The sequence below is a fragment of the Hippocampus bargibanti genome, linkage group LG09 (genome assembly GCF_051943395.1).
Source record: "Hippocampus bargibanti isolate YZ-2025 linkage group LG09, ASM5194339v1, whole genome shotgun sequence".
NCBI lineage: Eukaryota > Metazoa > Chordata > Actinopteri > Syngnathiformes > Syngnathidae > Hippocampus > Hippocampus bargibanti.
The window spans coordinates 24116558-24129073 of NC_142742.1; the positions used below are offsets into that span (position 1 = coordinate 24116558).

Genomic DNA, 12516 nt, shown 5'->3' on the forward strand with positions numbered 1-12516 from the left:
TTAGTGCCAGGGTTTTTGTCATTGTCACTCAAATTCCAGGATCCATGGAATATTAGGTTTTCGGACGACATAATAATAATACATTTCATTTATAAGCACCTTTCAAAACTCTCAAGGTCACTTTTCAGTCACAGGATCAGTTCTTCTGTGGGTGAGCAGTGGCTGCCAGGCGCGCCAGTGTTCGCTCAACCAGGAATAACTCGATAAGATAGAAAGCTAGCTAGCTAATAGATAGCTAGACCGCTGAAAAATAAGATAACCAGCCAACTAGACCGTGAATAGATAACTATAACTAATAGATAGCAAATAGATAGCTAGGTAGGTCGCTTGATAGCTAGCTCGACTGTCATAATATATGATGTAACAGGAACCCAAACCATAAATATTTTTCAAAGTTTACTCACTTTTAATTTAATACCCCATAATCTTTGTTCCTAGGGTTTTAGTATAGTTGTGCTTTTAAAATATTCAGACCTACAGGCCCATTTTTGCAAAACACTTTCCAAACCTATTTGCATTTTTCGGGTTGAAATGGCAGCTTATTGGTAGGCATTACATTGACGACAAACATTCAATGCAGCGTAAGAAACCTTAGACTCTCTTCTTTCATCAGGAAAAAAAGAGTTAATTCCTAAATGATATAGGTCTGGAGTTATCTAGGCTTGAAATTGGGGCGGCCAGCCTGCCTGGACACGCTTCTTCACCTCTTTTCCACACGCAGAGGTGAAGAAGCGTGTCCAGGCAGGCTGGAGCGGCTGGAGAAAAATGTCAGGTGTGATGTGTGATGTCAGGCTTTCAGCTAGGATGAAAGGAAAAGTGTATAAAACCGTGGTGAGAGCAGCCATGATGTTTGGACTGAACTGCCAGGCAGGAGACCAAGAGGAGGTTTATGGATGTGGTCAAAGAGGACATGAAGGTAGCTGGTGTGAGAGAAGAGGATGCACAAAACCGGGATACATGGAGGACATTGATTCGCTGTGGCGACCCCTGAGGGGAAAAGCCGAAAAGAAGAGTTAGTACAACTCTGCACATCTCCTTTGTTCTTTGGTTTTTATGACAATATTCGTTGTTTAAGTTTTGCGATTTCGCGGCGACGACGAAGGGGCGCGCAAAAACGCCCCCCCCGCCCTCCTATTTATTAAAATCTGTTTTGAAGACGTCATTATCAGGGAGCCGAGGGAGGAGGCGCCATTTCACGCCCCTAAGCAGCCGACCGAGACCGGCGGGCAGGCAGGCAAGGCAGTCAGTCACTTGGAAGCCGAACCCTCTGTCACTTGATCCGCAGTGGGCGTCGCATGACGGTGCCTCGTCGCTTTTCTTTCCCGCTTCGAGTCTTGGAAGTGCCGGAAGAGTGGGCCCGTCATGTCACGAGCGGCTCCGTGTAAAGCCTGGACTTTTGACAGCTAACGCTAGCTAGTATGTGAGCTAGCCTCCCCGACGTCTTTATCGGCGGGCCATCCGGATGCCATCCCTGCCGCGGGGTTAAACTCGGACTGTTTGTTTGATTCATTGCGCTTGGGAATTCGCCTTCGGCTTCCACCGCCGCTTCGTCACAAGTCCATCCAATTATTTTGGTGGTAAACAAGGCGAAGGAAAACACGATTTGGTTGCGTCGGTGACGGTCGTCCAAGTGAACGGTAAGGTCTAATTCCCGGTCAACCAACCAATTTGCCTTGTTTTATTTATGCGTCACTCGCGTGTACGCGATGTATTTTTTCGTGTGATTGAAAAATCTCAACACTCGGTGTCTATTTACATTTGATTCCAGGACTTAGTCAGGTGAAAGTGGAAGGAACGTTCGTGTGCGTGTGCGCGCGGGTTTCCTGTGAGTCAGGAACGTTCTATTCAGGTGAACCGGTTCTTCAGGTTCCACCGCGCGTGCGTGCGTGCGTGAGGAGATGAGGCCGGGAAAGAAGCCTCTCAGCCGGCCAGAGGCAAGCAGGCCTGTTGCGATGCGGCGACGGAGCGCCCGCCCAGTTGTCAGTGATTGACATTCCACGCGGGTGCGGGTTCCTGAAAGGTTCTTGTTTCAGGACACAGTGCAGGCCAGTGTGGAACCTCCAGCTGGGAGGATGAGGATGATCGTGGGTATGGGTGGGGTCGTCCACCCTTTACACGCCTCCCACTTGGATCACCTTGTCGTCTGTTAGCTACCATCTTCCTGCTAGCTGGTGTGGTGTTTGCTAATTCCTAACCTGTCTGCAATCAGCGAGCGCGCTTCTCGAAAAGTGTTCTTTCCACACGTCCTGTTTTCTTATCTCAAATGTGGAAGTGAAAACTGGGTTTAGATTGTTTTAGAAGTACAGACTTTTCGCAACACGAGATTTCACGCTCCAGTTCAAAGATGAATGGGACATTATTTACTCGTCTGGAGGGGAGAAGTTGGCGGACTCAACCGCAGATGGCTTTGGGCATCGTCTGAATTTGCCATAACAGTTCCATCTCAAATCGTAGAATTATTGGATTTGATTAACCCATTCACTGCCACGTGTGAAAAAATGTCCCCACTCCAGTGCCAGGGTTTTTGTCATTGTCACTCAAATTCCAGGATGACATAAACATTCAATACAGCGTTAGAAACGTAAGACTCTCTTCTTTCATCAGAAACAAACACGTTAATTCCAAATTGATATGGGCCTGGAGTTATCTGAGCATGAAATGAGGGCGGCTGTCCAAAATACAATGCCATACATCCATATTGATTTCTTGGGGTATTAAATTGTGTGTTAAATTAAAACAATTCATGGTTAGGGTTCCTGTCACATCATAAATTATGACACTCGCGCTAGCTATCAAGCTACCTACCTAGCTATCTATTTGCTATCTGTTTGTTATCTATTAGCTATTTATTAGCTAGCTATTAATGGTCTAGTTGGCTGGCTATCTTATATATCAGCGGTCTAGCTCGCTAGTTAGCTCTCTATTAGCTAGTTAGCTAGCTAGTTTTCAATCTATTTCAGTTACTTCCGGCATGAGTGAACACTGTCGCGTGTGGCTGCCGCTGCTCGCCCACAGAAAAATGTATCCCATTACTGTAACGTGACCTTGAGAGTTTTGAAAGGTGCTTAGAAATTAAACGTATTATTATTATTTACTGATTTTTGTTATTTTTTGTATTCATCATAATTTTAGCGCTTTAACAACAGCTGAAGCTGGAACAAATCGCTAATATGGACACAAGGGGAAATGCTGCCTCCTTGTGGAAGGGCAAATATTGTCAGAGGTCTGGCCAGTGCGTTATCGGCACCCAAGCATAAAAAACCAAAATCTGTACAAATTCGGCCATCATATTTTCAATTCCCCAATAAATTTGTGAATGGCAGTGAAAGAGTTAACTTGATTAATTAACTTCAGTTAATTAATCAAGTTAACTCTTGTTGTCGTTTAGGGTGACATTTTTTTTTTTTACAGTTGTATTTGGCCGTGCAGGACGCGTGGGAGTCAGCTGACTCGCTGGGGGCCGGACGCCGTCCCCTTCGGCGGCGCCCCCTTCGAAGCCGCACTTCCTCTCCGTTCAAGCATCATGCTGGCGAGATGTTTTAGTGAGGCCATTTGCAGCCTGGCTGTGACTTTAGCAGTATGCTACGCTAGGTTAGCGCAACGTTTGCTCTTTGGTTTTAAAAGAAGCCGGCGTGCCGCTCACTCACCTCCAACGTCTTTGGCCTTCATCTGCCGGCGCGAGTCGAGAAATCGGCAGGTTCTGCGTTCAAGTCCGACGAAGCATTCCAGCGCGCCCGATGGGGCGCTCGCGCGGCGCTTTCATCGCCGTCTGATGTCCTTTGAGGTGTCGCCGTGACATCATTCTCTGATTGTCGCCCGACAGGATGCGCGAGGACATGTCGGGCGCGGTGCGCGCGGAGGCGGGTGAGGGGGAGGAGCCCGGCGACAAGCTGTCCCAGGATGAGATCATCTCGCGCACCAAGCAGGTGATCCAGGGCCTGGACGCCCTGAAGCAGGAGCACCACGCCATCCTGGATGGCCTGCTGGGCACCTTGCGCCACCTCAAGCGCCACGAGGAAGGCGGCACGCTGGTGGAGGAGAAGTCGCACGTGATCCGCAAGTCGCTGGAGATGCTGGAGCTGGGGCTGAGCGAGGCCCAGGTGATGATGGCCCTCTCGGCCCACCTGGCCTCGGTGGAGTCGGAGAAGCAGAAGCTGCGGGCGCAGGTGCGCCGCCTGTGCCAGGAGAACCAGTGGCTGCGCGACGAGCTAGCCGCCACCCAGCAGAAGCTGCAGAAGAGCGAGCAGAGCGTAGCGCAGTTGGAGGAGGAGAAAAAGCACCTGGAGTTTATGAACCAGCTCAAAAAGTACGACCACGACATGTCCCCGACGGTGAGTTCAGGCCTTCCGCGGCCTTCCGCGGCCTTCTGGCGTTACTCAATCTCTCGCCGATGATGTGTCAAAATGTGTCCGCTCCACGCAATTGGAAAGTGCCGTTCCCAAATTTGTTCAGGTTTTGTTGACGATAAAGCGCTGGTCAGACCACTGGCAATGTTTTTTTTCCCTTCCACGAGGGGGCAGCATTTGCCCTTTGTCCATTTTAGCGCTTTGTTGCGTCTTTATCAATAATAATAATAATACATTTAATTTCTAAGCGCCTTCCAAAACTCTCAAGGACACTTTACAGTCACGGGATTTTTTTGTGCGGGTGAGCAGCGGCAGCCATTCGCGCCAGCGTTCACTCTACCCGGAAGCATTGTTATGAAAGGAAGAGGTAATCAACTAGTCTTTAGCTGTTGTTGAAGCGCTATATCAACCAATATCTATGTACAGTGATACCTCGGCTTATGAACGCTTTAGCTTACGAACTTTTCGGCTCACGAACATTAAATTTACGAGAATATAATCTTGGCATACAAATTCGTTTTTGGCAAATGAACCAAACCACACGGAGCGCCACGGTGGCTGGCGGACTAGTTTTCGTCACCCCCTTTCTTTGAGAGCGGACATGGTTTGTTATCGAGTGGAGTACTTTTGCCATTATGGGAGTGAAAAAGACCCCACCAAAGGCTAGCCGAATAAGACACAAAAGAAAATGACGCTCAGCCAGAAGAAGGAGATCATGGAAACAAACCAACGAGGTGTACGTTTGTCTGAATGTTTATGCGTACCAGTACGCTAAATCGACCATTGCTACGTGTGGCTAAGGGTGTTTCTGTGTTGTCGAAGCAACGGTCTCAGGCAATAGAAGAGATTGATAAACCTCCGTTGATTTGGATGAAGGAAAAGCAGCTAGCAGAGGACAGTGTGAGTGAGGGTATTATCGCCGAGAAAACACGGCAACGTCATTAGCTAGCTAGTTTTCAATCTATTTCAGTTACTTCCGGCATGAGTGAACACTGTCGCGTGTGGCTGCCGCTGCTCGCCCACAGAAAAATGTATCCCATTACTGTAAAGTGACCTTGAGAGTTTTGAAAGGCGCTTAGAAATTAAATGTATTATTATTATTTACTGATTTTTGTTATTTTTTGTATTCATCATAATTTTAGCGCTTTAACAACAGCTGAAGCTGGAACAAATCGCTAATATGGACACAAGGGGAAATGCTGCCTCCTTGTGGAAGGGCAAATATTGTCAGAGGTCTGGCCAGTGCGTTATCGGCACCCAAGCATAAAAAAAAACAAAATCTGTACAAATTCGGCCATCATATTTTCAATTCCCCAATAAATTTGTGAATGGCAGTGAAAGAGTTAACTTGATTAATTAACTTGAGTTAATTAATCAAGTTAACTCTTGTTGTCGTTTAGGGTGACATTTTTTTTTTTTACAGTTGTATTTGGCCGTGCAGGACGCGTGGGAGTCAGCTGACTCGCTGGGGGCCGGACGCCGTCCCCTTCGGCGCCGCCCCCTTCGAAGCCGCACTTCCTCTCCGTTCAAACATCATCCTGGCGAGATGTTTTAGTGAGGCCATTTGCAGCCTGGCTGTGACTTTAGCGGTATGCTACGCTAGGTTAGCGCAACGTTTGCTCTTTGGTTTTAAAAGAAGCCGGCGTGCCGCTCACTCACCTCCAACGTCTTTGGCCTTCATCTGCCGGCGCGAGTCGAGAAATCGGCAGGTTCCGCGTTCAAGTCCGACGAAGCATTCCAGCGCGCCCGATGGGGCGCTCGCGCGGCGCTTTCATCGCCGTCTGATGTCCTTTGAGGTGTCGCCGTGACATCATTCTCTGATTGTCGCCCGACAGGATGCGCGAGGACATGTCGGGCGCGGTGCGCGCGGAGGCGGGTGAGGGGGAGGAGCCCGGCGACAAGCTGTCCCAGGATGAGATCATCTCGCGCACCAAGCAGGTGATCCAGGGCCTGGACGCCCTGAAGCAGGAGCACCACGCCATCCTGGATGGCCTGCTGGGCACCTTGCGCCACCTCAAGCGCCACGAGGAAGGCGGCGCGCTGGTGGAGGAGAAGTCGCACGTGATCCGCAAGTCGCTGGAGATGCTGGAGCTGGGGCTGAGCGAGGCCCAGGTGATGATGGCCCTCTCGGCCCACCTGGCCTCGGTGGAGTCGGAGAAGCAGAAGCTGCGGGCGCAGGTGCGCCGCCTGTGCCAGGAGAACCAGTGGCTGCGCGACGAGCTAGCCGCCACCCAGCAGAAGCTGCAGAAGAGCGAGCAGAGCGTAGCGCAGTTGGAGGAGGAGAAAAAGCACCTGGAGTTTATGAACCAGCTCAAAAAGTACGACCACGACATGTCCCCGACGGTGAGTTCAGGCCTTCCGCGGCCTTCCGCGGCCTTCTGGCGTTACTCAATCTCTCGCCGATGATGTGTCAAAATGTGTCCGCTCCACGCAATTGGAAAGTGCCGTTCCCAAATTTGTTCAGGTTTTGTTGACGATAAAGCGCTGGTCAGACCACTGGCAATGTTTTTTTTTCCCTTCCACGAGGGGGCAGCATTTGCCCTTTGTCCATTTTAGCGCTTTGTTGCGTCTTTATCAATAATAATAATAATAATACATTTAATTTCTAAGCGCCTTCCAAAACTCTCAAGGACACTTTACAGTCACGGGATTTTTTTGTGCGGGTGAGCAGCGGCAGCCATTCGCGCCAGCGTTCACTCTACCCGGAAGCATTGTTATGAAAGGAAGAGGTAATCAACTAGTCTTTAGCTGTTGTTGAAGCGCTATATCAACCAATATCTATGTACAGTGATACCTCGGCTTATGAACGCTTTAGCTTACGAACTTTTCGGCTCACGAACATTAAATTTACGAGAATATAATCTTGGCATACAAATTCGTTTTTGGCAAATGAACCAAACCACACGGAGCGCCACGGTGGCTGGCGGACTCGTTTTCGTCACCCCCTTTCTTTGAGTGCGGACGTGGTTTGTTATCGAGTGGAGTACTTTTGCTATGATGGGAGTGAAAAAGACCCCACCAAAGGCTAGCCGAATAAGACAAAAAAGAAAATGACGCTCAGGCAGAAGAAGGAGATCATGGAAACAAACCAACGAGGTGTACATTTGTCTGAATGTTTATGCGTACCAGTACGCTAAATCGACCATTGCTACGTGTGGCTAAGGGTGTTTCTGTGTTGTCGAAGCAACGGTCTCAGGCAATAGAAGAGATTGATAAACCTCCGTTGATTTGGATGAAGGAAAAGCAGCTAGCAGAGGACAGTGTGAGTGAGGGTATTATCGCCGAGAAAGCACGGCAACGTCACTCGGGTATCATCAAGAGGCAAACTACATCAACGACCGTCACAAAGGTCAATAAAACGACTTCATTATACAGTACAGTTTATTTCTTTAATTACAATCCAATAGCACAATTATTATACATAAAATAAGGTATATTTTGTGTAGTTTTAAGGCTTGTTGAGTAGAAAATGATGTTTTAAGGGGACCTGGGAACGGATTATTCTCAATTTTAATGGGTTCTTATGGGAAATAAATGTTTGGAAGACAAACTTTTTGCCTTACACACACTTTCTATGAACCAATTAAAACCCTTGCTCTGGAGTCGACACATTTCTGCACATTTGTGGCAGTGAATGAGTTAAAGTTGCTGTCAATTTTGGCTTACTCAGTTAAAACGGAGGGAACGAATGAGACATGGATAATCAAGAATATGTGCATTTTTTTACAATTGGCAAATGAAAAAGAGCTACCCACCCTCCGGAAATCCTTTTTTCTTTAAAAAAAAATGGTTAACGCTGAACCTACTAGCATCACATTTAGTCCAATTAAATTAGCTATCTAGCTGGCTAGGTAGCTATCTATTAGCGACTGTATCCTGTGACTGTAAAGTGACCTTGAGATTTTGAAAGGTGCTTATAACTGAAATGTATTATTATTATTAATGTGTCCATTAGCCAGCTAGCTCGCTTTCTATCTATTTGAGTTACTTCCGGGTTGAGTGCATGCTGGCACGCCTGGCTGCCACTGCTCACCCACAGAAAAACTGATCTTGTGACTGTAAAGTGACCTTGAGAGTTTTGAAAGGCGCTTATAAATGAAATGTATTATTATTATTATTATTTTATTATTATTCTTATTACTATTATTATTGCTATTACTATTATTATCATCATCATCATAATCATCATTGTCATCATCATTATTATTATTACTATTACTATTCTTCTTTTCCTTTGGGCTTTTCCCTTGACGGGGTCACCACAGCAAATCAGTGTCCTCCATCTTGAGAGGTTTGATCCGCATGTTTGTTTTTTGCCAAGCTTTTACGTCGGATGCCCTTCCTGACACAACCCTCTGTATTTTTCCGGGCTTGGGTCCGGCACAAGAAGACTTATGTCCCTTTGTGGCTACAGAACAAGCAACTCGCTCAGTAAAAGGCTCCCAATATTACTATTATCAGTGTCTAAAACTCATGATAAAAAGTTAGTGGAATAATCGCCCCCCCAAAAAATACATTATTGCAAAGTATGAAGGGATTTTTAAAATTAAGGAAGTACCAACCACAAATGCTCCCTTGCCTAAATTATGGTAAATAACCCTTGCTGAAGATTTTGCTCCAGCTGTGGTTTGTCGTCATGGTGCACGATGCAACGTTCGCATTCTGTTGTCAATGCGACGTGGACTACTCTTTCTCAGCGGCTTTCAAAACTGTCAAGTACACTTTTCAGTCAGGGTGTAGTCCGAAGCAGGCTTCTGTTTGGCTGCCGGTGGCAAGTGTGCAAATTACCAAACGAAGGTTCATTTGGCAATTTGCATACTCGCCACCGGCAGCCAATCAGAAGCCTGTTTCGTACTTCGGATTACACCCTGACTGAAAAGTGTACTTGAGCGTTTTGAAACCTGCTGAGAAAGAGGAGTCTGCGTGGCTTGTAGCGGTTTTTTTTGGGCTTTTGCTTTATTGAATAAAACAAATGTTTCATTTGAAAAAAAATCGCTTCTTTTTTCTTGAAGAAGTTTGTCGGCCATCTGGGCCGAGACGTTTTAAAAGTTGTACGCCCGTCGTAAAAGTTGTACGCCCCGGGCCACCGGGCAGACGCTATTTCAAACAATGCTATTACTATTATCATCATCATTATCATCATTATTATTGTTATTATGCTAAAAAAGTTCATGACGGACGAACTCAGTAATGTACGTTCGGTGATGTTGATGTCAAAATGGCAGCTGAGAAAAATGTCGTTTTCACTGATGGGAATTTTTGGTGGACCGTCTAAAAATGGCCTTTTCTCTGCAGGAGGAGAAGGACTCGGAGTCGAGCAAGGAGACTCTCGATGATCTCTTCCCGGATGATCACGATGACCAGGCGCAAGGCAGTAAGTTGCGATTTTCGCGTCTTGGCCCAAATTCAAAGTTTACATATGTTTGGAATACACTTTACTTATATTCCCCGCATAATTTTGGGGTGGTGTTATGTTGATGTGAATTGCTACGAATAGCAAAATGAGATATCTGTTGGCTATTGAGCTGGCTAGCTATTAGCTGTCTAGCTAGCTGGCTGTTATCTGTCCAGCTGGCTAGCTGTTGGCTATCAGGCTATCTCTTAGCTATTTATTATCCATTGCTTTGTATCTATTTGAGTTATTGCGGGTTGAGTGAACGCTGGCGCGTGTGGCTGCCGCTGCTCACCCATAGAACAACTTATCCTGTGACGCAAATTTCCCCATTGACGAATCAAGGTTTTCTGATTCTAATAAAGTGACCTTGAGAGTTTTGAAAGGCGCTTAGAAATGAAATGTATTATTATTATTATTATTATTATTATTATTATTATTATTATTATTATTATTATTATATAAATACAGCCCCCCCAAAAAAAACAGTAAAAGTTTTGAAGCATTATGAACGTCAAGTAATTTGGAAGGAATTAGTCATATTAGCATTGATCACACAAACCATAATAAAGATAGCATTGTGTTAGCATCATGCTAACAAATAATAATAATAATAATAATAATAATAATAATAATAATAATAATAATAGTAATAATAATACTAAATGATTATTATTTGCTATCTATTAGCTATCTTGCTAGCTAACTATCTAACTAACTACCTATCTATTAGCTCTCTAGCTGTCCGTCTACAGTATTAGCTATATATTAGTTGAGAGCTAGCTAGCTTTCTATCTATACAGGTTATTCCGGGTTGAGTGAACGCTGTTGTGTGGCTGCCGCTGCTCACCTACAGAAAAACTTATCCTGTGACTGTAAAGTGACCATGAGAGTTTTGAAAGGCGCTTAGAAATGAAATTGATTATTATTATTATTAATTGCGCAGAATTTGCTTTTCTATCCGGTGGACCAACAAGGTCACAAAATGTGTCGCCGAGGCTCTCCCCCTCGATTCTCTCAACCTCCACGCTGACCCTCCCCCCTCCCCCTCATGCTCACTCTCCGCAGTCCCGCCGGCCCACGGCAGCGCGGCGGCGGCGGCAGCCCAGCAAGGCGGCTACGAGATCCCGGCCCGCCTGCGGACGCTCCACAACCTGGTGATCCAGTACGCCTCGCAGGGCCGCTACGAGGTGGCCGTGCCGCTCTGCAAGCAGGCCCTGGAGGACCTGGAGAAGACGTCGGGGCACGACCACCCGGACGTGGCCACCATGCTCAACATCCTGGCCCTCGTCTACAGGTTTGCAAAATGGCCACTAGCAAACGCGGTCATGCCGTATTGCTTGTCACAAATTATTTAACTCGTTGACTGCTGGACGCTGTGCAAAATGTGTCCAGTCCAGTGCCATGGTTTTTTTCATTGTCACTCAAATTGCAGGATAATAATAATCATAGGGATATAGGGCCAGAGCTACCAGCACAACTTTATTTTGCTGACAAATCTTTTCGGATGAGGAGTGAAACGTCTGACACCTTCATAGAAGTACAGATGATGGCTGATCAAACCTTTTCACCGTTCAATGGACAATGATATTTTTTCATTGTACAGTGATAACTCGGCTTTAGCTAATGAACTTTTCGCCTTACGAGCGTTAAATTCGCAAGAATATAATCTTGGCATACAAACTATTTTTGGGGAAATCACAATGAGTGATGTGTCGTTCGCGAACGAGCCGGTTGTCGGAGCTCCTAACAAGGAGCTGAAAATGGCAGCCTGCTTTTTTTCCCCTCTATTCACTGCCCCCATTCTTCGGTTAAAGCCGCACGTGATTGGTCAAGATCCGTGGTAGAAGAGGGAAGGGACACACGCAGCAGTGGGCGGGGGGAGGGGAACAGAAACACACGAGAGGGAGACGACAGAACGAAAATGAAAAAAAAAAAAAAAAAAAAAGTGAAAAGTTGACAACGTAGATAGAAAACAGTGAAATTTGGACTGATTTCAACGTTATTGATAGTTCAGAGGCAGAGTGGAGACTGCAAGGTTAAAAGATCCCATCAATCAGGCTCCACAAATAACCCACACAAGCCATCTGTATAATTTGAAGAGAACCTCCAAGCAAGTGAACCAGCTATTAATGAAGTTTCTAGTGCCTGCATCTGTTGCTGTTGCAGTATTACAACTTCTAAGATGTACAACCAAGAGCTCTTTGTCCGTAGGTGACGTCACTGAAGGAACGCCCCTGACCGAAAAAAAGGACACATTGTCGCAGTCCTTCCATCACGTCAATGCTTGTTTGGTCTGAAAACCTCGTGTTGCACCAGAAAGAGCCAGAAAAGGGCGTCCAAGCTCCATTTAAGGAATTTTTCAGCCTGTGTAAACAGGCTGATACATTCATCACAGGAGCTTGGTGGCCATTTTCTGCCTCATTTAGGGTGAGACATTTCCCCCAATGTTGCCTCAAAATGGCACGGTATAAATTATTTAATCGATTGCAAACATGTCTGCTTTCCTCTTCAGAACTATTTGAATCATATTCATAACTGGATGTGTAACAAGAAAGCATCTTCTCCGAATCTGAAGCCATTGTTTTGATTCTCGAGCAATGCAAGACGCCTTGGCGTGACGTCACGAACTGGGGGCGGGACTTTCTGAAAATGCCCAATTCGTAGCTCAATATTTTGCAGATTTTGGACACTTTAAGTCATTTTTATTGATGTTTTGCATTTGAATAAAGATATCATACTGAGTGTTTTGGGTATTTTAGATGCTATCACACGTTT

At 46.0% G+C, this 12516-nt stretch overlaps 1 protein-coding gene across 3 annotated transcripts in view; it reads left to right on the top strand.

Moving 5' to 3' along the window:
* LOC148894071 (kinesin light chain 1-like) overlaps positions 1–12516 on the top strand; it is a 35053-nt gene that overhangs the window by 6445 nt on the left and 16092 nt on the right. The window contains exons 1-4 of one of the 3 annotated variants that reach the window (XM_089005271.1): positions 5520–5935; positions 6182–6689; positions 9642–9720; positions 10807–11035. In XM_089005271.1, coding sequence (XP_088861397.1) covers positions 6183–6689; positions 9642–9720; positions 10807–11035 — 815 coding nt within the window. In that variant the 5' untranslated portion in view covers positions 5520–5935; position 6182. Of the gene's footprint in view, positions 1–3823; positions 4332–5519; positions 5936–6181; positions 6690–9641; positions 9721–10806; positions 11036–12516 lie in introns of those variants that run through there. The other 2 variants (XM_089005273.1, XM_089005272.1) reach the window with 2 other exon arrangements.